The following is a 26,807-nucleotide window of genomic DNA, read 5'->3' on the forward strand; positions in this document are numbered from 1 at the left end:
TGCTAGGTGAAAAGGAATTGAGATTGCTTCTTAACCAGAAGGCATATAGAAACTTTGGGGGGGGGGGGCAGGTTTATTGTGGTATTTAGGCCTATTAGAATGAAAGGAAGAGTTGGTCTGGGATCGGTCTGTGATTTTTTAAAACAAAATTATTTGTTTGTTGGCTGATTTATCTAGTGAAGTTAAAGAAACCTAACAATGAAGACAGAAAGGGGGACCTTAAGATGTCCTTTTTGAGGATATAGGAAATAATTCTTCTTGAAACAGTGATGAGCTCATTACTTGTGTACTTCACCTCTGATCATATCAATACACAAAACAAACATAGACTTAACATGTAATCCATTTGTCTGACTCTTGAGTGTGTTTTAAAGGGACTCAAAAGGAACTTTATCACTGAGGGAGCATTGTCTTCCTCTAGTATAAACTTTGGAGTGGCCTTGAATGCCCTAAATGTACAGATTTTGGCTAAATTCACAAAGCACAAGGAAGTCTTAGTGAGAGTTTTGTATCTGAGAAGATACAATTAAAATCGCCTTAGGGAATGATCAAATTGACCTCCTTCCTCCTGAACCCTTCCATTTTACAGATAAAGAAACTAAGACCCAGGAAAATGAAGTGACTTGCCCAAGGTCATACAGATAGATAGCAAAGATTCAGACCTAGGCCCAAATTCTGAGTTCTTTACATTGTGGCACAAATAGAAAAGGCTGCACAATTGACTTACATTTTAAACTGTGATTTACCTGCACATTCCGGGTTGTCTTCATTAAAATTGATCGCAAAGTCATGAGAGACCTAGACACAGTTAAAAAAATGAAAGAAAAAAAAGAAAGAGATAAGAATTATAACTTTAATCTAGTAAGGAGACCCTGGGGTTTAAAGTTTGCAAACAAATGTCCATTACATTCATTATAGGTTTAACAGCAGGAATCATCTTAAGCTTTTCTCCAATCAATCCAAGAAGGAAGATAAATTCTCAGCTCCCCAGGGAGTAGAGGTCACAGGGAAATTTGTTGAATAATGTTTGGTAGGGAATGGTGGGGTAGGAGAGAGGAAAGATGCCTAAGAAAAATAGAAAGAAATGGATCAGAGAAATACAAGTCCAAATAACCTGGGAATGCTAGACACAGATTGATAGCCTGGGTTCCCAAGGGGTCTATTAACAGGGTGATAATTATTAAAAAATACCAACCAAAACCCACAAAAATCGAGCCTTCTACTCATGATAATAAACAGAGGAGCTCAGATTTGAGGTATTGGTATTTCATCATAAATTCAAAGCCAAGGAAAATATGAAGATAAGACTAAAAAGTAGAAAAATGTCTAGATAAATATGAAATTGTCTAGATTGAATTTTTGAAAATCCACAAAACAATAGATTTGTCTCTAGCCTACCTTCCCTTACAGATTTCTTTTTACTGTTTATGGCTGAGCTATATTGTTTATGGTTGATCTATGTATCAGCCTGGTATTTACTCTTTTTTTCTGAAAACCCCTAAGATATAAGGGGTAGCAGAAGTCCTTGTGTCTAGATCTTACTATAACTGGAAGCCTAGAAAATAGAATTGACTCCCCAATTTTGAGAATCTTGGGATCAATAGACCCCCCACACACACACACAGTAAGAGAGGATCCCTAATTAAAGCAGGGGGAAGCTTATATTTTTCAATTCCACCTCATTATGTACTGAATAAAACACTGAAATAGGAGTTTACCTCAGGGACGTTTTGGCCATGTGATTAGCAAGTCACCTAAACTCTCTGGGCCTCAGTTTGTTCTCTATATGAAGGGGTTGGCTGTGATGACCTCAGATTTCTTCTACTTCTAAATTTATGATTCTGAGAGCTAGTGGCTAATTGGATTATGAGAGAAACTCCCCTTATACATAGAGTTCGAAGGTGCGAAGCAGCTTTGGATAGGAGAATTTGTTTTTGTTGTCATTTTCGTCCTTTGTTCTGGGGGAAGACCATGACATCAGGGAGGTGATGCCATGACATGGACATGAATTGGATTTGAGTGAGGGGAGCTGTGCTAAGTCACCAGCCTAACTTTCTCCTCCAGAGTCATCTGGGTCTAGTGACCTGATATGGATCAGGGTGACTGGAGGTGGCCCTGGTTATGAGGTAATCAGGGTGAATCAAGGTCACACAGTTAGAAGAGTCAAGTGTCTGAGGCTAAATTTGAACCCATATCCTCCTGACTCCATCCTTGGTGTTTGATCCACTTCACCACCTAGTTGCCCCTTCATAGAAGAATAGGAACCTCAGGTACTAGATGAAATGTTTAAAAACCCAAACGGGTTCAAAATTGTGACTTATGAAAATTATTTCCACAAATTTAAGGATCTGATAACTGCAGGATCTGCTCCATTTTGTAGGGAGACCACAAGCTGGTAAACAGGTCATTGGGTTAAAGCTATATCACCACACCTGCTCCCCTCTTCCCTGGCTGCTCCCTTGTGAAGTTGAAGCAGAAAAGAGGGTTTAGATAGATAATTGTTAATAATGCTTCTCTGTGAGCTTCTGGCAACTAATTTCTCCCCTGCTTCTGAATTTGTCTGAATTATGTCTTGTGTTATTTTTCCATCACAAATAAAGTTCATGGGAGGATAACTTTGATGCCACTCCAAATAACTAAAATAGCTTGTGTAGATTTTGGGATCTCAACCCTGGTTAATACAGGTTTTCAAGCTGGGGATGCAGGTGGAAGGAAACCATAAGTAAAAGCATCCAACTAGGGTGGTTTTTGCTAACAACAATGTAAAGTGAGCATAAGAGAGACTAGGGCCAAGGTGGACATCTGGGTGAACGTAGTCTCTAAAAGAAATATTCTGTTTGGGGAAGCTATTTTTACCTAATCTAAGGCATATCCCAGGAGTGCCTATTTCAATACCTTTGTGGCATCCATTTCATATCTTTCATCTCTTATAAAAACTAGCTGTTCAGTCATTTCAGTCATGTTGGATTTAGGACCCCACTTGGGGTTTTCTTTGCAAAGATGCTGGAGTGGTTTGCCATTTCCTTCTCCAGCTTATTTACAAATCAGGAAAATAAGTTAAATAGGGTGAAATGAATTGTCCAGGATCACACAGCTTGGAAGTGTCAGAGGCCACATTTGAACTCGAGAAGATGAGTTGGCACTTTGTGCCCTATGGCACCATCTAAATGCCTTTTATTGAAGCATCTATCTATCTCTGTCTATCTATATGTAGCTGCCTTCTATTGAAGTATATAGATAAATATATGTATATAAATGTGAATACATGTAAATGCATGATGTATATGGTTGTATGTCCATAGACATAGACACACACACACACACACACACACACACACACACAGATATAAAACTTCCTCAGGGTTCCAGCTCTACTCTAGAAGAAATCCTGCAGCAGGCAATACTTTATCTCTGTCAAATCTGATTATTGTTGTTCCATGAGTTATAAGGAACAAAACCTCTAGAATTTTCTATGGCAGCTGCCGGGGTGTTCCTCTGCTGACTTTTTGTTCAGGATCTCCCAGGCTCTGGTTTATAGGCTGACACCTCTGATATAATCTTTTTCACCTAATCCTAGACTTAACTGTTAGGATCTTGTGGGTGTTTGTAAATATGGATGGGAAAAATATATCTTTATTTTCACTACCTTCTAACTAAAATTGAATATTTCCTTCAGCTGTGAATTAAAAAAACAAAACCAAAAAAACATAACATTCTGAGAAGGGGTCTCTTGGTTTCACTAGCCACCAGAGGGTTCCATGACATAAAAATGCTTACCATTCTCTTCATAAACTGCATTTTATACCCAGATGAGTGGATCCTGCTAGAAGCACATTTAATAAATATTTTGCCAATGCCTAGGTACTCTGAGTTGCAAGAAATAGACTTCCTGAATATTTCTGCAATGCTAGGGTCATGTTCTCAAAAGATCAGACAATGGGATGATTCTTCTGATCTGTTTCCAAGAGTCATCTTTCAACTTGACTGATTAATTTATGGTAGATTATAGACCAAGGGTTTCAGTCTGTGATGGTCCAATCTCACTGTTTCTACATCACTCAATTCTTTTAGCCATAAAGGGGAACAGGAACAGGAAGGGCAAGGTGTAAGGGAATGAGCCTTTATATGTGACTTATTATGTATCAGGCTATGTGGGAATAGTACCAAATGGGAGCTAAGAATGCTCTTGAGAGGAACTCAAATACTAGGCCCCAATGATCGGCCCTCCCTCCAATCCTCACCCACTCACCGTGTACTCTGGAGGTATCCTGGCTCCAAAACCAAAAGCTGGAAACATTTTGTCACTGAAATGAAGATTTTAAAAAATTTGATTAATTTGCTTTTTGATGAAGAAAATAGGAATTTACATTACCTGCCAGGAAGAAGTTTTGAGGATTGGAATGGACCTTGGAGGTCATCTTGTTCACACCTTAATTTTACAGAAGAAGAAACTGAGGCCTCAGGATATAAAGTGACTTGTTCACAGTCTCACAAGAAGTAAGGGACAGGGATTGCATTTGAACTCAAACCCAGTATGTCTTTCCCTGGGGCTCCATTGCCTCTTCAGGTCAGCAGATGTCCTTACAAACCTCATTTAGCTATGAGTCTCAACCTTCTCCTAACTTTTTACTAGATTTAATAACAAGGAAAGGAATGGCTTCAAGGTCTTTTAAATTCTCTTGCATCCATAGAGATGAAAAAGGGAAATCATGTGTTTGCATGTTTAGCCATGGCGGAAAACATCATTCAGACATTTGGTTTATATCTCTTCAAGCCATATCTCCTCGAGTAGACTGTAAATTCCCTAGGAACTGGGATCACATTTGATAGGATTCAGGGATAGAATGGTGGAGTCCATAGAAAGTTACAGGTTCAGCTTTTGCCTCTTTAGACCAGGACAAGTCAACTAACATCTCGTTGCTCTAGGCAACTTTCCAAGACTAGAAATTTCAGAGAAGGTGCCAATGTGAATTGGTAGAGGGAGTCCTTTCATCTGCGAGTTCCCTAAACCTATTAAAGCATAGATGGAACCTATCCTGATTCTCCTTACACACAATGCCTAGGGCTATTAGTGCTAAGTAATTATATGGTAGACGAGGGCAGATGAATGTTCTATAGTGGAATAAGTTCATAAGAGCTCAGGAATTGACTGGCTAGGAAGGGAAACCTGAAAAGAGCAGGTTAAAAGCTAGCAGGACAACATACAGAGCATTTCTTCATCTCAGCCATGCCAAGATGAAATAATTTTCTTCATCTGTAAAGTGGGACCAATAAAAACATCAAAGTGTTATTGGGAGGTTCTAATGAACTGATGAAGGTAAAGTGTTTGGAAACCTTAAAATGCTATATGAATGTCACTTTTGTTGCTGTTATTATGTATTCAAACCTTACTTGTGTATGCTATGACACCATGTTTTTGAGTCAAACTATTAAAATGCATTCTCCTTGGCATTTCTGATTAAAACTCCTAGGATAGCAAATAGATTAGACTCACAAAATTATACTTTCTACATTATGCTAGTTAAGGGTGCACCATCCCAAAGTGGAAAATTCACATAAATATTTCTTGACCTTCTCTTCATGCTAGAGAAATCTTAATTATTATGGTATTAAAATATAAAATATGTTGATATTATGCAATACTATACATATATCTTAGGCATTTTGAGTTTCTAAACTTTTTCCATGTTGTTTGCTGATCTTTTTGTGTAGATTGTAGCTTCTGCAAAACTACCAAAAAATTTCCTTTTAATTTCTTATGCTGACCTACAATTTGCTGAAACTGTGAGGGGGAAAGTTGCAATATGGATGGGATAACTGTATTCCATTTTACACCCTTCTGATAAGCATGGAAATGTATTTCCATTTTTGTAGTGACCTGAATTAATACTCCAAATTCCATTCACTTCCTCTCCTGTGAGGAATACAATGGAGATACTGAGAAATATTCCTAATCCTCTCAGAAATTGCTAAAAGGGTAAGAGTCCAGCTCTGTCCTTGACTGTTCAAATACTTTTACTTCTTCGGTGTTGCCATATTGCTTGTCAGGGCTCCATCATTTGTGATCTCAAGGGTCATGTACCAGTGATCGTAGGAGATAAACCCCAGAGCATAGGGAAGGGCTTGGAAAATAATGTCAGTGAACAACTGTCAGGCATCCTTGGATACTACCCAAACTTTGAGTGTTTTCCATGCTGAAATCTCAAGAAATTCATAGTACAGGCCAAATATAACATATTTCCTCAGAGAGTTCCATGACAAAAGAGGAAAAAGGGGGGGGGGGTAAGAAAAATCACAGGCATCTCAGAGAGGTACTATTCCACTCTGAAGAAGTTTTCTTGCAATTCTCCCTTCCCCTCTTTCTTAGACAATTAGTTCTGAAATTCTAGTAGAATCCCATACTGGTGTCTCAAACTTCTATTTCTTCTTGCTTTTGTATATAATCTAGAAAAAAATCTTAGGTGACTTGACCTACTTAAGAGTCCCTCCTCACTATTAATTGCAGAACAAAATATTGGATTTAATGACCTTTCTCCCAAACTCTGGGGGAGAGTGAGAAATGTAGGCTCTACAGTGATAATACTGCTAGGAACTCAAAGTGGAAATTGATAGGAGAGAAAGGGAGATGAGAATAATAGTTCAATTCCATTCAAACAAAATTTATTAGGCACATATTATAGTAGACTCTAGGCATACATAGGCAAAAGTGAAATTCTTGCCTTCAGGGAGCTTACATTCTTCTATCAGAACACAGCATTTGCACCAATGAGTAAAAACAAAAAGTATATAGAAGGGAGAAAGCATTAAGGATTGAAGGGATCAGGAAGGATTTTGTAGAAGAAATGGCTTGAGATGAATAGCCTTGAAGGAAAATAAAGATTCTGGGAAGCTTAGATGAGGAGTGAGAACATTATAGGCAGGGAGATGCTTTGTTTGACTAGAAGACAATGTCAGGTATGGTCTATGGCCATAGTCCAGTGCAACTGGAATGGACAGTGACTGGAGGGGGAATTTCTGGAAAGGTAAGTTGAATCAGACTCAGATACCAAGATAAGAATTTTGCCTTTTACTTAGAAGCAAAAGTGACTGAAAAGTTTAGAGAAGGGAACTGACCTATGCCTTTGGAAGGTTATTTTGAGAATTTATAGAGGAGTTTGGTGCAGAATTGACTATAAGTAGAGAAAACAAGCAAGAGACCATTCCAGTAGTCCAGGCAAGATATTATGAAGGACTGAGCTAGAGTGGTGGTCATGTCACTGGAAAGAAAGAACCCTATTTGAAATTTATGAGGTTCTAGAAGTAACAGCAATATGACTTAGGAGTTGAGGGAGAGTAAAGAGTCAAGGATCATGAATCAGAAGATGACTGAAAAGAAAACTTCAGAGAGGTAGGAGGATGACCAGAGAAGGGGATTACTGTCTGGGAGGAAGAAAGTGGTCAACAGGGATAAATCGGAAAAAATGGTCCAAGGAATGAGGGCTGAGAGAGATCACTAGAAATAACTGGTAAGAAACTGTTGGAAAGTACAGTTTCAGTCAAGTTGTGGGGCCAGAAACCTGATGGTAAGAGATTAAGTAATGAGTGATTGCTGACAGAGTGGCTGTGAGCAGACATCATTTTTTCCTCTAAGAGTTGGGCAGCAAAAAAGAAGAGAGGCATATAAGATGAGGGGATAGAAATGTCAAGTGAAAAGTTTTCAAGAAAAGCAGAGGAGAAGCTAGGTGGTACAGTTGATAGAGCCTGGCCCTGGAGTCAGCAGGACCTGAGTTCAAATCGAGCCTCAGACACTTAATAATTGCCTAGCTATGTGACCTTGGGCAAGTCACTTAATCCCATTGCCTTAAATTAATAAAAAATTTTAAAAAATAAAAGAAAACTTTTAAAAAGGGGGGGGCAGCTAGGTGGTACAGTAGATAGAGCACCAGCCCTGGAGTCAGGAATAGCTGAGTTCAAAGCTAGCCTCAGACACTTAATAATTACCCAGCTGTGTGACCTTGGGCAAGTCACTTAACCCTATTGCCTTGCAAAAAAAAAAGAAAAGGGGGAGAACTAAGCATTTCTGTGGGCAGAAATGAAAAGACTGAATATGAGAGAATGGAAGGGAATTATAAATCAAGAAAGATTACAAAGTAGATGGAAGGGAATGGGTTCATGAATACAAGTAGAAGGGTTGGTTGGTTCTTGTCCTTCATTATCAAAGAAGGCCAAAATGATGTTACTGTGTTTGAGACTAGTGATGACTCTAGATACAGTGGATGCCTTTGATGTCTACCCAAGTTCTAAGCGCTCCTCAGCTGCTGCTTCAATTGACTTTGTGGCTGTTGGAATGAATTGCACTCCTCTGCCCATTCCACCAGTGAAAGACTTCACATGCTTGGGGTGGACTTACTGATGAGTTTGAGATTCCCTATTTACTGGGATGTGGCTGCTGTAGATGCTACAACTTCTTGGAGTCACAGGTGAGAGTTCAGTGACTCAGGTGGACATCAAAGGTAGAAGGCAGCCCTCACACCAAGGTACTATTCTTCCTTGAACACCCCAGTAGAAGGGTTAGCTTTGGCGAGAAGAACCACCTCTAATAGGAGATTGGAATGAAGGAAGAAAGGACACTTAAAAGAATTTTGAGGTGTATAGTAGGAGAATGAGAGAGCTTCAAGTGGGATGTAAAGTCATCTTTCTGCTGGAAGCAAGGGAGACAGGCAGTAGTGTAGGAGATCTGAAGAAAAAGGAGAAGGTTTCTAACATCTATTTTGTGACTTCCCAGTATTATGGAGATTGAGTGGAGAAGGAAGACTATGGAGGTGACTGAGGAATGAACTATAATAGGACAAGATAGGTGAAGAACAGAAGAAGTTATTTAGTTGGCTAACCATGGGCCATAACTGAAGAAAGGTTAGGTCTGGGGGGATGGACTAGAATAATAAAGCAAGATGGAGGGAATGGAGGCCATGTTGACTATGAATAAGCTTAGAGGGAGTGAGGTAGAAGGAAAATTGGAAAGATAGGAAATTATGATAAGGGAAGGAAACTTTAGAATTCAAGAAACTGACAGTTGTAGTTATGGATGATACTGGAATCTAAAAAAAAAAGTAAGACCAACATGGACAGAAGAAACCTACATTAACTCATTTGGAAACTCAGATTTACCAGCCTGAGTTAGTAGGACAGGTCTTTTCATGTCCACTTTACAGAGGAGGAAATGAAGGCTCAGTGAGAGTTAAGATCCTTGGGATTCTCCAAGGAAGTAGTCAAGTTCAATGTTATTTCTATAAAATCAAGGTGATGCAATGATTTGAAGATTTTCCGAGGTGTCTAAGTATTCCAATTCCGGCTACCAAATCCCAACTGCCAGTTCTGCTCTCCTTTCCCTTTGTGGTGCAGATTCAGACAGTGCAGAAAACTGGGCCCAGCATTCATCTGAAAAGGTTAATGTTGATAAATAAAAGAACCATGACAGCTTAGAAGGGATTATCCAGGGCTCTGAAGAAAAGAAAAATGAGAGGTTACTGCAAATATTGAAAATGCTTTACAGTAGTCATCTTTCTGTGGTCAAAGAATTCAGGACAAACCAAGGACTTAAAAGGAAATGAGTGTGACCATCAAGAGGAAATTGGTGGGAATGGATCTAGTCTCCATTCTTATGGTGAGATTTATTCTTTTTCAATTATGCACATTGTATACTCAACATAATATATTATATGTTATTATATCATATAATAACTTCTTTAGTGCTAGTATTATATCCATTTACACATGAGGAAACTCTGTGGCTTTGCTCAAAGTCATACAGGTATCAAATGTCTGGGGAAGAATGCAAATTGAAGTCTTCCTAAACCACACGTCCTGTGCTCTACTCACTGTGCCACCCACTCTTCTATAAGAACAACTCAGAATCAGAGAAAGGGGACAGCCCTAACCAATCCATAAACAATCATTTATTAAGCATCTACTGTGATCTAGCATTGTGCTAGAACCTGGGAGATACAAAGACAAAATTCTCCCTGCTCCCAAGAGCTCCCAAGGGTGAAACTTCATGTTATCTACAGAGGAAAATACTGCTTTTAGGAGATCAGCCTTGGATTTTACTGGTTTACAGATTGCCCTGAGAAGAATGCTCTCTACCAATACAGAGTTACACCAACTGGCACATTTTCTTGCCACTTCTAATCTTAAGAGAGGCAAATGCTGTCCATGGTCTCATAGTCAGCATGTGTCCAAGGTGATGCTTGACCTCAGGTCTTTCTGACTCACAGAACAGCTTTCTATCTTTTTTACCAAAGTGCTTCAAAAGGAGAAAATATAGAAAATAGAAGGAAATTGGCAGGGATTGGGGAGTGGGGGGAAAGCACTAGAAGCTAGGGGCACCAGGTAAGGCTTTCTGTCAGAGAGGACTTTTCAACTGAATTTTGAAGGAAGAGAGGATGAGAGGGTAGAGTATTGCAGTCATGGTCGAAGGATGTCCACCCGATGACAAAGCATGGAGATGGACAATGGAGTAGACTCAAAGGTGGGTTATTGTATAAGCCAAATGCTCTTTTCTTCTTTGCTCCATTTAGGTGAAACCTACCCAATTATACTCTAAAATGTTCCAACTCCAGGCACAAAATCCAGTGCCCTACCTTAATTACCATTGTTTTTCCCCCTTATTATCAGAAGGGATTAAAAATATCTTCCAAGCCACTGTGGGGAAGCTGGCTGATCAGGACATTTTCAGTTATGTAACTGGGTTTCAAGAAGAGGGAGGCAATTCTGTCTTATCTATTAGGGGAATAATTAGAGAACTAGGAGAACAGAGATTCCCCAAAGATGGACAGCAAAAAAAATCATCTGGCTAATACAGTCACTTAAAAAAGTCAAAGGTAAGCATAATTATTTTAAACATCCTTTCTCTTTGATTAAAATTAAAAGTAGGTAGAGCAGATCCCTGCTGGGCAAGACCCAAGGATAGTCAGGCCTAGAAGAAATACAGAATTGATGTTAAAAGTTTTAAAAGCATCTTCAACTAATACTTGCTATGTACCAGGCACCGTTAACTAACAATTAGGGATATGAAGATAGGGATGGGATAGCCCCTATCCTCAGGGAACTTACATTCTAATAGGGAATGGCTATATGAATAATATTCATGTATATGAATGTATAATATACACAAATGTGTAATACATATGAATATGAACCATATTCATATATATTAATATTAATATATATGAATAAATATATATAAAATTAATACAAATTAAATAGTGGGGGTAGAGGGAACCAGCAAGTAGGGTATCATCTCTTTTAATTTGATAATGATGAATCATACAAATCCAGAGCTTTTAGATTCTTATTAAAGAGACTTTCTAAAGGAAGAACCAACTGAAGTCATTGGTCCTCCCACACACAGTGAGAGCTTTGGACAAGGAGATGAGAATTTGCATTCCAGGCTCACTCTGTTCCATTCAGCCAATTCATTTTCCCTGAGGTTCAGTTTCCTCTCCTTGAAAATGAAAGGATTCAACTTGATAAATGCCAACATTCTCAATGTGATGAATACAGATCATCATCTCCTTGATTTTAGATTTTTCTCTTTTAAGTCTTGTCTTTGTGTATCTGGAACCTAGTACAGGTACTTAATGGTTTATAACAATTTATATTGCTGTTTTTTACATTAACCTACTTCCAAACATATTCTTTCCTTCTTTCCCCCAATGAACCTTCCCTTATAAGTGCTTATTGAATGGCATTAAAATCACTTAACATTTTTATGTCTCACTTTTCTTATTGAGAAATTGATAGGTTAGAATTGTTGAGTGGTTTCAATTCAGCTTGCTTTTTTTTTTGCAAGGCAATGGGTTTAAGTGACTTGCCCAGAGTCACACAGCTAAGTAATTATTAAGTGTCTGAGGTTGGATTTGAACTCAGGTCCTCCTGACTCCAGGGCCAGTGCTCTGTCCATTGCCACCTAACTACCCCACAGTGTGCTTTTATTGAGCACCTCCTGTATGCCAGGGATTGAGTGTACAGATGGAAATAGAAATAAATCCTTCTAGCATTGTTTTTCATGGATTTTATAAATCTTTGAATGGACAGACAATGTAAGCAGCTACTTACACAGATGATTTTGAGAACATCAGGAATGATTCCCAACCCCCAAAATGACCATTTTTCAATGTATCCAGCTCATTGGCCTTTTGGCCATTATGGCACTATATTTTTGCTTCAGTATCTTTGCCCTGTGAAAATTTAACACATCCAGACTTTGTCTTAATAGTAATCTAGCCTTTAGCAAATATATGTAAAATGCTCTGTAAGAGAAGAAATACTGTCCAAATGTGAGTTATCATTATTTGTTGGAATAGATTTTAAAAAGTCACTTTTTCAGTATATAATTTGAAGGAAAGGATCAATAGCACACTGGCTTTGGAGTCAGTTCTAAAGCCCAGATGGTAAGTTGCATAAGGGCAGGATTCATTTTGACTTTTCTTTGTATCTTGAGCACAAGTCTGACCCATAATAGACATCTAGTGAGAGTTTGCAGTCTGGACTGTATTACTTCCTACCTGTGTAACTGTGTAACTACAGGAAAGGCTTTAAACCCCTCTGATATTCAGATCCTTATCTGTAGACTGAGGAGTTGGATCTAGCTAGCTTCTGGCATCCCCTTGAATGGGATAAAGTCTGAGATTTCTTCAGTAGAATATTATAGGTTAGAAATAGTTGAGTTGTGTGTTATGTCTCTTCTGCCCCTCCTCCCCTGACAAGCAACTCAATGCCTTCACCAGAATGTAGAGTGAACTGACCCTGTCTTATTTGGATTGAAGTCCAGATGCTTCTACATTCCTCCTCCTAGTTGGGGGGGGGGGGGCTGTCTCTATTTGAATTATATTCTTTTTCTTTAGATTAATTTACAAGTTTAGATTGTAAAGACCACATTCCTAACTAATGAGGATGGGTCAGTGGTGGTGGTGGTGGGGGAATAGCTTTAGGATATATATTGCCCCTATGGTTCATGTCCCCTTTGCCTCATTCTCCTTTTTTTAAGGCAGAGAGATGTCCAATTCTTGAGAATTGAATAAAACTTTTCATACCTTGAGAGATCTCCGAATTTTATTTAAGTGGGTAAATTCATCCCCCACACCCTCCAGCTGTAAATTGATGATCCTCTTCTGTCTCTGAGGCTTGTTTTCCTCATTCAGGATGTATATATGGCCAGAACAAAATGTATTTTGGGAGATGTATTGGCCAGTTTTGCTAAGCTGCCTTCTTTTCTCTCTTTTCCCTCTCTTTTTATGTCATTTTTCTTGGTTATGAGGAACGACTGGCTTGGTGGGGAAGCAGGAAGACTACAAAGTGCTATGGTAGCTGAAGGAAGCTATAAAAATGAAATACTTGGACTGAAGAACCAGACATTAAGGATGAGTTCTAACCCTCCCCCTAGAAGTTTAGATTGAAGTGGCTCCTTAAAGTTTACAAGGCTCTTTCAAGTTGTGCAAAGACCACTAGCCTTGTTTTACAGATGAGGAAACTGAGGTCCTGAAATTAAGTGTTATTTCTAGGGTCACTCAGATAGCAAACCTCAGAACTAGGGTTCCAATGTAGAAATCAATACAGTAGGCATTCCAACTTACCACAGAGAACCTCAAACAAAAGATAAATGATGGAGGATGCAGCTATCATCCAGTCTATTGAGCTTCATGTATCTCTAAATGTTAAAAAGCAAATTTCCTTACTGTTGGAATTTGAAAAGCACTTTCAAAAGAATCAGAGAATCACAGAATTTTAGCTCAGGAAGGGACCTTAGTGGTTCTCTGGTCCCCAAAATAGTCCTAAGAAATACCTAGTGCAAATATGTATCCTCAATTTACAGATGGAGAAAACTGAGGCTTGGAGGGATTTGTCTTTTGCCATAGGTAAGAGATTATACTCATTCCATCACATCACCCTTCTTTTTCGATGCAGAAATTATTTATTTGGGAGAAGCTGTGTGGCTGATAGATTTTAAAAATTCCCCAGCTACTAGGAGAGCAGGTATCTTCTATAGTACTTTTACCCAGTTGCATTGACTCTGATTTGTAAAAATTAATTATGGCAGGATAGAAAGAAATTTCCTAACTTTTATGTGTCTCTTTGCTATCCATCCATGCAAACAAAGGAGAAAATCTTTTAGAATCCCATAGACTTTTTTTTTTTTTTTTTTTTTAGGATTTTTGCAAGGCAAACAGGCTTAAGTGGCTTGCCCAAGGCCACACAGCTAGGTAATTATTAAGTGTCTGAGATCGGATTGGAACCCAGGTCCTCCTGACTCCAGGGCCGGTGCTTTATCCACTGCGCCATCTAGCTGCCCCCATCCCATAGACTTTTAAGCCAACCAGATGGCATTAAGCATTCTTCTAGAGAAGGCAAGCCCCAAATCTTCCCAAGAGTCCTAGCTTTTGCTTCTGACCTCTTTTTCTGTCTAGAGCATTGTCTGATTTTTATTTAAAGTAGCCTTATATGAAGGATACACTCTACTGACCTGCAAAACTCATTCTGCCTGATCAGTTCATTATGTAACTTTAAAAATAAATGGTACTTGGGGGCGGCTAGGTGGCGCAGTGGATACAGCACCGGCCCTGGAGTCAGGAGGACCTGGGTTCAAATCGGGTCTCAGACACTTAATAATTACCTAGCTGTGTGGCCTTGGGCAAGCCACTTAACCCCATTGCCTAGCAAAAACCTAAATAAATAAATGGTACTAAATATTCTTCAATTAACTTCTATGATGCCATTTGCTACTGAACTTCAATTATCCTTTAGGCCTATATAGGCTTTGTATTTTCTTTGTGATTTAAAATATTTCAGTCAGATTAAATTGGGAATCAAATCCTGAATCCTGAGTCACCTTGCTTTCCCCTGCCAAGGGATGGCCTGGGATCCACAGTCTGAATGGATCAGAGGCAAGATTCCAACTTAGATTTTCCTAACTTCGAGGCTGACCATGCTTGATATATCTAACTTTGAGAAGTAATATCCACATTTTGCAGAAGAAGAAATTGAGATTTGAGGAAAGAGGTAAGGAGATGGCTTAGTGACTAGAGTGTTAGATTTGGAGTCAGGGAGACCTGAGTTCAAATTCAGCCTCAGACACTTAATAGCTGTTTGACCCTGAACAAGTCACTTAATCTCAATTTGTCCTAAATTCTTTATCCACAAAATGGGAATAATAGCAGTATGCTCCTGCCAGGGTTGTTGTAAGGGTCAAGTGACATAATGTTTGTAAAATTCTTTACAAAATCTTGGATTGTGATTATGATTATTAACCTTTAATAATTTCCTTAAAGTCACCCTGAAAATCTGCAATAGACTCAGGATTAGATCCCAGGGTCCAACTCTCAGAAGGTCTAGAAAACTTTTCCTTCATGAGGAATTCAATACCAGGCTTTATTTCCTCCTTTTGAATAGTTATTGAAAGATAAAAGGAAATGTTTATCTTTATACCACATACATTGGCAAAGATGATGAAAAGACAGGCATGGTCCATGCTGGAGAGGTTATGAGAAGACAGGCACACAGATGAATGTTGTTAGTCCTGGAAAATAAGGTCACCATATAGCTACCTTTTAAAGCATACAGGAAATGTAAGGGATTGTAAAAGTATCAAAAACTACTCATCATTCATTCAAAAACACTTATTATGGACCAACTGTATGCACAACATCACACAAGATAGATACTATGGAACTTGAAGAAAAGAACTAAAACTGGTGGAAGGCATGAATGACATGTTTAAAGGGTAGGACTTGGACACTAGCAGACACTGAGTTCAAATCTCATTTTGGACACTTACTAGCTATATAATCCTGGGCAAGTCACTTAACATCTATCTGCCTCAGTTTTTTTTTTCATCTGTAAATTGGGTATAACAGTAGCAGCTACCTCTCAGGGTGGTGTTAGGATCAAAGGAGACTGTTTGTAAAGTGTTTTGCGAACCTTAGAACGCTTTATAAATGCTACCATTTTGAGGATTTTACAATCTAGTTGAAAAAGAAAGCTACTCACATTTTTCCTTCATGTGCTACCAGCTGCCCTGCTTAGTTTCAATACCATCACCTTATTCATCATTCCTTCTCCCACCCTCATGATAAAATCATCACCAAAGAGATTGCTTGGCCTCTGCTACTTTTACTCTTCACTGTCCTCAGTTGCTTTGTCCCTCCCTCCCATACCTCTGTTTATTGAAAGCTCAAAAAATGCTCCCTCCTCCTCTATAGTCCTCCTTCATAGCATCAGAGTTCTCAAAGCTCAATTGAAGGGAGTCATCTAATCAAGTCCTATCATTCATGGCCTTTGAGAATGAAGAACAATCAACAACGTCTGTGAGCATCAGAAGTGACTCCAATGCTGGCAAGTTGGACTCCTTTCTTTCCTCTCTTCCTTTTCAAATTTCTTGGGGTTTCATGCCCCAAATTACTCTGACTCTCCTTGTTTGGTCAACAATGGATCTCAGGCTAAGGCTATTTGGTCACAGTTGGGGCCCTGATTGCCTTAGGAATGAATGCTTGACCAGAAACCCTGAGAGTCTTCCCTTCCCAGATTGAGTTTTTTTTAAACTATTCTTTGCTTCATTTCTTTCTTTCCAACCTCAATCCCTGAGAAACTGCTCTCCCAGTTTATTTTTTTTTGATTAAGTAAAAGTTATCTTCCTTGATCTTTTGACCTCTTCTCTCTCTTACCTTGCCTTAATCACTGAAGGGGTATTGACTCAGTGAAACTATAACCTGGTTAAAGGCCTAGCTTCACAAGGCCAGAGTCTCCAGGGCCATCTAGAGTCATCCTGATTCACATCTAAGCACTTTTGGCTTGAGAAAGGAAGTGAGGCTGATGACTTTGCACCCCCCCCCCACTTAAATCCAATTTACTTGCATGTCATAGCATCACCTTCCTGATCTACTCCCATTTCTTTTCCCTTTCCTGTCCTAATTCCCTATAGGTTAAGATAGATTTCTAAACCCATCTGAGTATATATTATATTCCTTCTTTGAGCCAAATTCAATGAAAGAATCAAGTAATTTTCCCTCCCTCCCTTCTTTCCCTCTACTGTCATTGGTTCTTTGCACTTCTTCATGTGATATATTTTACCTTATCTTGTCTTTCCTTTTCCTCTTTTGCCAGTATGATCCTTTTTCATGCCTTAATATTTTATATCATCACATCAAAATCAACTTATAACCATATCCTCTATCTAAGTATACTCCTCATAGGGATACAGTTCTTAAGAGTGATAAGTATCATCTCCCTGGGTAGGGATATAAACAGTTTAATCTTATTGTAGAACATTTTTTCCCTTTGTTTACCTTTTTATCCATCTCTTGAGTCTTGTATTTGGAGATCAGATTTTATGAGCAGTTTTGGTGTTTTCATCAGAAAGACAGAAAGAACTCAAACTTTAAATGCAAATGCTAAAATATTTTTCAAAATGGAAGTATGACCTTGTGTAGGAATAGCATAAGGATGATTTCAAAAGCTAAACCAGTTAAATAACCCTTCTCTGCTTTATCTCATGGAGACCAAACAGAACTGGAAAACCTTCTAGTAGGACAGAGGCTGAAGTTCTCAGATATTTTTACTAATTTCATTTCTATGTCATTTTAGCCTTTATTATGAGCCAAATTCTCATCATCAACAACACTGAAACAAGGGTTAAGAAGAAAATAAATTCCCTGGAGTAAATTGTGCTTTCCTAACAAAATTTCAGTGAAACTTGAATGACAACCTTCTTTTTAATGACAACCTTCTTTGCACTTTTTCTTTAACCTGCCCTTTTAATGCAAGAGATCAGTCAGCTGGGCTAGTCTAAATCACCATTCTTGTCAGACTCAATAGAGAATCACAAATATCTAAATTTACACACACAAACTAGAAAGATTAGGAGCAAATACCTGAACTTTTCCACTCCATCCTTAAGTGCTATGAGAATGAATTCAGCATGAAATAGTTTATGTAAATCCCATGGATCTAGGGACCCCTCTTACAGAAGAGCAATTGGTTTTATTAAAGACATGAATAAAATAATAGTTGGACTCAAAAATCTCTTTCCTTCATATACTGGTCAGAATTATCCAGTGGTCTTATCTGTATCTCCCAAGGAGAGAGAGCTAAGAAAAGGAAACTAGGAAAAAAAAAGATTTTATTGGTCATTAAGGTCAGCTTTGCATAAACACAGCTTTCTCCAGATCAAGCATGTCCAGTAGTGAATGTGGTCATCAGCCTGAGATGCCACATCTGTGTGTTTGAAGCCATTGCCATAAGGTGCCTGTTGAGTCACCAAGCAGCTGGACGCTGACATAGTTCTGATTCTATGGGAGAACCCATTAGACAGTCCCAGAGACAAACAATTACCTGTCATAGTCTTGGCAGATTTCCCCAACAGCTACCAAGGCTTTCAGGTATTCATTGGGTTGGTAAGGATGGATATAGTGCAGAGAACAGCTGTTCCTGGGATCCCCATTGGATGCAGTGAAGTCTATTGCTACCTGTAGAGGAAGGAATAGAGAAATGTAATTGTTTGGGGCTGTTGTCATTATATAGGACTCTGGATCAGCACCTCTCTCTTCAAACTACCCCATGTTACTCTATGTTTCAAATTTATTTACTAGTAGGTGCACTGCATATAAAGAAGTACAAATGCACCATTTCACACCTCTGTGGCTTTTCATTGGCTACGTGCCAGAGGCCTAGGATGCAGGCAAACTTCCTGACCCCCCCAATATAAGATGGCGGTAATGCTCACCCCCTCAACCTCCCAAACTACCTCGTGTTTACTTTTCAGGTATTCTGCTTATACTTAAACATCCATTTGTGTCTTCTCAATTAGAAGGGCTGGGGCTGCTTTATTCTTGTCTTTGTTTCCTTAGTGATTGGAATGGTACTTGGGACATAGTAGGTGATTAATAGATGCTTATTGATTGCTTGAATGAATGTAAGTTCCTTGAGGGCAAGGTCTTCCCTCGTTTTTTGTATCCCTAGAGCCTGGTACCTGATAGAAAGGGAAGGAATAAGCTTTTATATCATGCCTACTCTTCATCAGGCACTATGCTAATACCACACAAATTTTATCTCCTTTGATTATAATAGGGGCTTCATAAATAAATGTGTGTTGAGTTGAATCTACTGACCACCTAGTGAAACCTGGAGAGAACCGATTATTCCCCCTAGGTTCTCTGTCTCTGTTATCTCTGCAGTCACAAGGTTCCAAATCTTTTTTTCCCCAATCCTCCTTTTTCTTAATCTCTTTGAAGCATCTGATCCTCCCAGCCATCCTTGGTGTTCCCTTTTCTCTCACCTTCACCGATGCCCATCTCTAGGAATTCACCTAGGTTTTTGCCTTCTGTTCGAAGCAGCCCTGAGGTTGTAATCTCCCTTCCCATAACTCTCAAATATGGTAACAGAAAAAAGAGTTAATTTTTCTATAAACTGTGTGAGGTGGGGAGAAAGAACACCCCATTCCCTTTATCTTAGATCTTGTTCCCCTCCCTTCAACTCTCACTAATCCCAAATCTCTTGGTTATCCCTGTAAGGCTCATTCCAAGTTCTTATCAGTGCCATGAAATCTCTCCTACTTTTCTATTGATGATGGTTGTCTGTTCTGAACAAGTTTGGCATTTCTGGTTTGTGCCATCTCATTTAACTCCTAATAATATCCTGGCTCATACTGTATACTGTTGGTTTAACTCAATTATAGAATTAGGGAATTGGAATGCTCTATTCAGAACTTTAATATCAGTCGTCTCATTTTACAGATAAATAAACTGAGGCTTGGAGAAGAAGAGGCATAGCTCGGAAGATCAGTGGCTTATGATGATGGATTTGTGACTAGGATCTGGATTCTTGGAGCCAGAAGTCCATCCAAATTCAATGAATGGTGACATAATTCTTAGGACAATCTCTGTGGTGGTACTTCCAAGGTTTCCAAAATAATAAAGTTAAGGATATTTCTACTTCTCCTCAATTTGCCCTTGAAAACTTACTTACTTATGTTGTAGGCCAATGAGAAAAAGCCAACTGCAGTTAGTCAATCCGGTTTCAGAGATACAAGTAAAAAAAATAAAATAAATTCCAACACAAAAAATAGGGAGAAATGATCTGTGCAGTCAAATGACTTTCTTATTTCTGAGATTGCTATTTAACAACCATTCTTTCTAGGCTTGTTTATAATTTTCTTTTTTTTTTTTTTTTTCTAAAAACAAATCCTATACAAATGTTTTCCTCTCTCCAGTCTCAGTATAAAACTGGCAGTCCCTCTCACCAACAAAAGAACTTAATTGAGTGCTAATTTGCATTGGAGGCAAAGGGAGGAGCTATAAGTTTCACCCTACCACTAAGTGACAATTTCCTTCCAGTGTTCTAAAAAAAAAAAAAGACAAAAACAAAAACCAAGACATCATTCCCCATCCAAATAAAATAGCAAAGAAAATTAACTAGGAGCTTTGAGGAGAAAGGGAGGGCAGCAGAAGGATGCCTCTTGTCCCTATTTGGCTGAGGGCATTTTTCCTCACTTTTAGTAGTGGTGTGATCTTGAACAAATGACCTAACCCCCTGTTTACCTCAGTTTCCTCAACTGTGAAATTTGGAAAACAAGAGTAATTATTTGTCAGGGCTTTTGTGAAGATCAAATGAGATCATTTAAAAGTGTTTAATGCAATGTCTATCAGCTAGGAGGCATTCAATAAATCCTTCCTTCCCTCTGGTCAGAAAAAGGTCAAAAGTGAAGTATTTGCAAGGGCATCAATAATAAACAAGAGATGAAAGGGAAACCTAGGTCACCTTGGAACTGATGCAGAGTAAAGTGAACAGAATCAGGAGAACAGCATATCTATAATAGCAACATCATACAGGCAAATTATTCTGAAAGACTTAAGAATTCTGATCACGGCAATGATCAATGATAATTCCAGAGGAACCAGGTTGAAGAATGCTACCCTTCTCCTGACCAAGAAGTGATGCAGAATGGGATTTATTTTGGGGACAGGGTCATTGTGGGAATTTGTTTTGCTTAACTAGACATATTTTTCTTTCTTTATTTCCAGTGGGTGGATGAGTTAAAGTGAGAAAATATTTATTGAAAAATAAAATTTAATTTCAAACTGGTAAATGAATGAGCCATATCCTCTAAACCACCCAGAAGGAGAAACTTTTTATCATGTGCCTTATCTAAGAGAGGATACTATAAAGTAGATGTCAGCAAGCAGCAGCCCTTTTTCCAATCGACATCTCCCAAAACAGGTTCACTTAATAGGTTTCAATGAAAATGTACCAAAGGGAATTGGTTGAACTTATCTTCTGGCTCTGTCTATTTGCCAAAACTATTCCATGCTTTTTAAAAGAAACAGGGTGGGGGAGAGAGACAGAGACACACACACACAGAGAAGAGGAAATACACAGGATGATGCAGAAAGAGAAGTGAGCAGGAAGTTAGGTAAGGTAAATAAAGGCAGAGAAATCTTGGAATTAAGTTGAAGAGGGGGAAAGAAACAAGGAATCCAATGAAATACTCTGGCTTATGGATCATGGTCATTGTTGCATTGCTTTACTTAATGCTTACGGATTTGCAAAGCCCAGTAGCTTTCTTTCTAATCAAAATGCCTTAGTGAAGGCTCCAGATTCCATGACTTTCTCAGAGGGCAGTTGGAATGGAAATCTGAATCCCATCTATCTCCTTTCAAGATACTTCTCTCCTCATTAAGTTGGCCTTAAAGCAGCTTTGTTAAATTGCAAAAAAAAAGAAACAGCTCTTTTTTATAAATTTGGGGTCCCAAAGTACACAATACACATGACCCCCCCAAGGAAACCAGATAAGAGTGATGAGTTCTCTTTTCTTGAATTATTCTTTAGTCTCCAACATAAAACAACTTTGCTTCACAAACCCTTTCTCTCACACTGCAAATGAAGTATTTATGAAACCCCTGGTTAGATTTCAAAGGGATGCTGAAAGAAATGAGCCTGTGGTTATTTGCTAGAATTCTAAAACTGTCTTCCTTCCCTGTGGTTTTCCTAAATCATTTGTTGTTACAGCATTTATACTTTTAGGTGTTACTGATGAGCCATGCTGCTCTAGCTGAGCTTGGGGTGCTGTTTATTTCTGGGGGTGTGTGTGTATGTAGCTTTAAAAAAATTATAGGTTGCATTCTTGCTTGTTGTCTGTATCCCTATGCATCTCTGCTAGGTACCGTGAGAGCAGATTACTCTAGAGAATGATAATGCCCCTTTTACTACTTGGTCTGTTCTATGGCCACAAACTGAGTGCCATTCTTTTCAGTCCATTGGTCAGAACTATACCTGGGGGTTGGGGGGCACAAGCTGAGAGATCACTGCTTGTGTATCCTTCAGTAAGCCTACGGGTACATACATTGTTATGTTAGCTACCATTTGCTACTGAGACTTGGTTTCTTCATCATTTTGGAAACATTTCTTCATTCCTTCCCTCCCAACCTGGATGGCACTTTTAAGTGAAGAATATACTTGTCAGCATTACGACAAGAGTAAGAAATGCCCAAAGATGGATCCAATTCACACACAAATTAAGACAACTCTTGACGTTGTCGTCAGTCCCCTTCAAAAATGAAGTATGAGCAACAACAAATCAAATCAAAGTGGGATCAATTTCCTAAAAGGTATTTTATCTTTTAAAGTAAAATCTTACCAAAAAGATATTTAATAATCCTGAATAATAGTCTTAAGGGTGAAGATCATTTCTATGAAGAGCCTATTGGGAGGGGGTGTGATATAATAGGAACAATACAGATTATTTTTAACAAGAGTCACTGAGGAAGTCTTGGCAATCCTTTTGGCCCTTGGTTTCCTTATATGTAAAAATATGGATCAGATTTCCCTTCTAGCTTCTATGAAGCCCTAGAAATTGCAACTCTGACACTTGGCTCTGAGACTTGGCAAGACATTTAGCTTTCTTGGGTCTCAGTTTCCCCTGTTTACAAATTTAGGATCATCATACTCAACCTTGAGTTTCTAGGTGGTGGTTAGAGCACCAGGTCTGGAGCAAAAAAGACCTGCGTTTAAATCTGGCTTCAGATCCTTCCTAGCAGTGCGACCCTGGGCAAGTCATTGAATCCTATTTGCTTCAGTTTCCTCATCTGGAGACAAAAATGGTAAACCATTTCTTAAGAGTTGGAAATAACTGAAAAATTACTAAACCACAAAAACTCCATTTAATTCACAGGTTTGTCAGAAGGAATATACTTTACAAACTTTAGGGCTCAATAGCATTGCTGTTAACACACAGCAAATGAAATTCTAATGCAAATAACTTTAACCAAAGCCATCCCTCTATCCTCAGCTCTTTAGATAAATGTAGTCAGACACTATCCAATATGTGCTCTCTAAATATTGATATTTTATACGTAAGTACCTAGTGTCTCATTTTATTGTTCATTGATTTGCCACATTCTGAACCTGAACAAAGAACAATTTTTCCCCTTTTGGGGGAGGCACATGATATGTGCTTAAGGAGATGTATGTGTGTTTTCCATGGATCCCCCTACCAGTGTAGATTAGCTCCTGGATCAAAACTTTCAGTGATAGTTGCTTGGGGCTCTGAGACGCCCATGGGATAATAATTTAGATCTGGAAGGAAGATAATAATTTAAATCTCATTTTAGAGATGAGGAAACTGAGGCACACACAAAAGACAAAGGAATTTGCCTAAGACCACCTAGCCATTATATGTCAGAAGCAGTTCTCGATACTAGATCTTCTCCCTGGCTTCAAGATGAGCATTCTGCCCAACTTGATTATTCTTCCTCAACCACCTTGGGGTTGACCATGATACAGAGCTACTGGGCTTCCAGATTACAGAGAACCTACACTCCTCTCTAGCTCATAATAAACCTGAGTAGGATGGCAGGGAGAGCAGTGACTTGGCATTCTAATCCCCTTGGGTCTTCAGTCCTTCATAAGCCACACAACCTTGCCCTTCCCCTTCTGGAGAGAGAGTTTTGCAAGGAAGTCATGAGATCAGTCCTGCTATTGATCAATACTTTCCTAGCAGAAAATATCTGAGTGCCTGTCTTTGGTGCATCTAAGGACCTGGGAACAAAGAAAATACTCTGTGGACTTTGTAGGAACTTCCTTGTAACTGAAAAGTGCATCCTCACAGTAGAGATACCAAGTGACCCTGAGAGGACCCAGCAAGGCTGCTAGCAAAGCACTCATTAGTGCTTTCAATTCACAGGAACTTGAGAGTGTTTTGGTTGTTCCTCAACCATGGGCTTCTCAGCCCAGCCTCCAGCTCCAATCAACTCCCATTTCAGATTACAGAGATACTGACTGCTCAGGGATGGGTGACTGAAATCCCAGAATAGAAATCTAACCCCAAATATCCCTTTATTAGCATCAGTGCCCAGTCCTGATTTGTATTAACCCTCTCTCCTCAACTTGGCCTCTTTGAAAGCCTTCCTTCAAGACTCAACTTTTAGGCTACTTTCCCCTTGCCTGGACATATGCTCCTACTTCTACCTGCCCTCAGCATTTTCCTATGTCCAGGCAATGCAGTTATACCAACAGGGAAATGGTTAGAAGAGAGGACAGTCAAAAGTGACATCTTAGGGATTCTGCTGCTTCTCTCCTCAAGATCCCCCCACTCCCAAGTCTTCTGCATTATCCTTCCCTGGGCTTGACTAATATCTCTGAGTTACCATGGATCAGCAGGGGGAAGGGGATGCGAGATCCCCCTACTTTAAGAACAAATAAAAGTGTGGTGGTTTGAGGATTAGATTTATAATGAATAATATTTGAGTTTAAATCCTACCTACCAAGAGCTATCAGATAAAAATTATAGCTTGGCTTGAGTTTAAAGGTGATCCACTCCCCTTCCCCTACATAGATTCCTCGGTTGGCTTTTCTAACATCCCCTGCCATTTTGTTTAGGACCATGAGATCTAATAGCCAATTAGTTCCTCCTTCTCTTCCTCAATTAATACAGAGCCAACAAGATCTGCTCCAGGCCTGAATTGTAAGGTCTCCTGTAAAGTTTGTCCTTGTGCAGTTGTTACTGAAGACACTGGTTACTAAAAAAATAAACAAATAAACAGATATATAGATAAACAGATAAACAAGTAAATATGTCCTTATACCAACAGGTTCAGAACTCCAGGTTTCTTGACCTTTCTAGAGAGCAAAGGATGTGATTTTAGAGTAACCAGTGGGCAAAGTTGGAATCTGAACCTCACTGAATTCTTCGCTGCATCACCGGCCGTAAAGTGTAGGAGAATAAACTGGACCTCTGAGATTGCTTCGCTCTCTAGGATTCTGTTCAATCATTTGTAGTAAACAAACAAACCCAGAAAAACCTAAGTACCATCCATCCCCTCCAAAAGCAGACAAACATATCCCCTACTCCCCAATTCACAGAAATATTCCAGGAGTCATTCCCTAAGTCATTTCCTTAGAAAAGTGCATGTGCCCATGGAAACCATATTATACATGATGATTAGGTTTCCAGGCTCACCCCACCCCCAAAGCCTGCTTCATCCACTGAATATGTAAGGTACAGTACCAATCATACTACAGAGACTAGCCCAGTGAAGCAAACGTGATGAGATTTCTGTAGAAAAAGTATTCCTAGATAGATTGATAGATGGATAGATTCATTGAATTCATAGAAAGAGGATGGAGAAATGCTTACTATGTGCTAGGTGCTGTTCTAATTTCTGGAAATGCAAGTGAATTAATGCATAAAATATTATTAAGTATTTACCATGTACAAAGCACTGTGCTGAACACTGGGAATATTGGCTTTTAATGTGTATTCCCCAGAGTGATGAAGCATTTGGACAACTTGGATATTGAAGCCTGGCAAATCTGGGCATCTGATAAGCACAGTTATGAATCCCTGTTAATCTTTACATAGAAGACTCAAAGCTTGATGTATGAATGTGTGCGTGTGTGTGTGTGTGTGTGTGTGTGTGTATCCAACTATAGTTGGAAACTCAGAGGAGGGTGGAGAACGGAAGTGAAGGAATTATGAATAGGAGAAAGGCCTGAGGACTCTGAGAATGACGACAGGGCTGAACAGGATAAGGAAAAGTTGAGATGACCCATTTTCTCTCCCTCCTTTTTTTCCCCTACATGTGTGGAAGGTAGGGTTTTACTTCTTCCTTCTCCTCCTTTCCTTTCTCTTCTGTTGCCAAGGGGATGCAGGGGGAAGAAGGAGAGGAAATGGTGGCAGACATTTACCATATCTTTCCCCCCTTCTCCCTTCCTTTTATTGCTGAAGAATACTAGTGCTAGGGAATCAGCAGAATATATTTTGGGAAAGAAGAGGTGAGGGTACGAGATAGCTTTTTTCTTTTCCCCATCATGCTCCTGCTCCCCATCTCCCCCAGTTCTTTTTCCCTCTCTAAGAATTCTGGGCACTGAGATTATGGGATTGAGAGAGGCATGGAGCTTTAAAAGAGGGTATTTCAGGGTGGAGCAGGGTCTGCAACAAAGAGGCTGAATGGGAGGCTTAGGCAAGGAATACAAAAGCAATTTCTAAGGATGGTTAAGAGTGTGGTTCCTGGAAAGGTACGTCTGGGTGGATATATTTGTCAGATGTAATAATAAATTTACATACAGTTTTAAAGACTGCAAAATGCTTTTGCAATTAGAGCTTCACTATAACACCAAAAAGTAGGTAATAGAAACATTATTATTCCCATTTTACAGATGAGCCAAGTGAGATTCACAGCAGTAAGGTGATAACCCTATACATAAGTCATGAACTGCCTGAAATAAATGAGTATTTCCTTAGATAATGGCAAGAAGGTGAGTCAAGTGACTATCTGAAGGTT

The 26,807-nt window shown here is 39.1% G+C and overlaps 1 protein-coding gene and 1 long non-coding RNA gene across 2 annotated transcripts in view; one reads left to right on the forward strand and one right to left on the reverse strand.

The window, feature by feature from the left end:
* The window catches only part of LOC141494521 (uncharacterized), a 47,432-nt gene extending 27,386 nt beyond the window's left edge, over positions 1-20,046 (forward strand). Inside the window, exon 4 of the long non-coding RNA XR_012470473.1 lies at positions 19,764-20,046. This is a non-coding gene — a long non-coding RNA (uncharacterized LOC141494521). The remainder of the gene's footprint in view (positions 1-19,763) is intronic.
* CPNE4 (copine 4) overlaps positions 1-26,807 on the reverse strand; it is a 340,001-nt gene that overhangs the window by 9,100 nt on the left and 304,094 nt on the right. The window contains exons 10-12 of the mRNA XM_074195809.1: positions 18,364-18,497; positions 4,250-4,304; positions 747-798 (exon numbers count right to left, since the gene is read on the reverse strand). Of these exons, the coding sequence (XP_074051910.1) occupies positions 747-798; positions 4,250-4,304; positions 18,364-18,497 (241 nt within the window). The remainder of the gene's footprint in view (positions 1-746; positions 799-4,249; positions 4,305-18,363; positions 18,498-26,807) is intronic.

This window comes from Macrotis lagotis, chromosome 7 (assembly GCF_037893015.1).
Source record: "Macrotis lagotis isolate mMagLag1 chromosome 7, bilby.v1.9.chrom.fasta, whole genome shotgun sequence".
Lineage (NCBI taxonomy): Eukaryota > Metazoa > Chordata > Mammalia > Peramelemorphia > Peramelidae > Macrotis > Macrotis lagotis.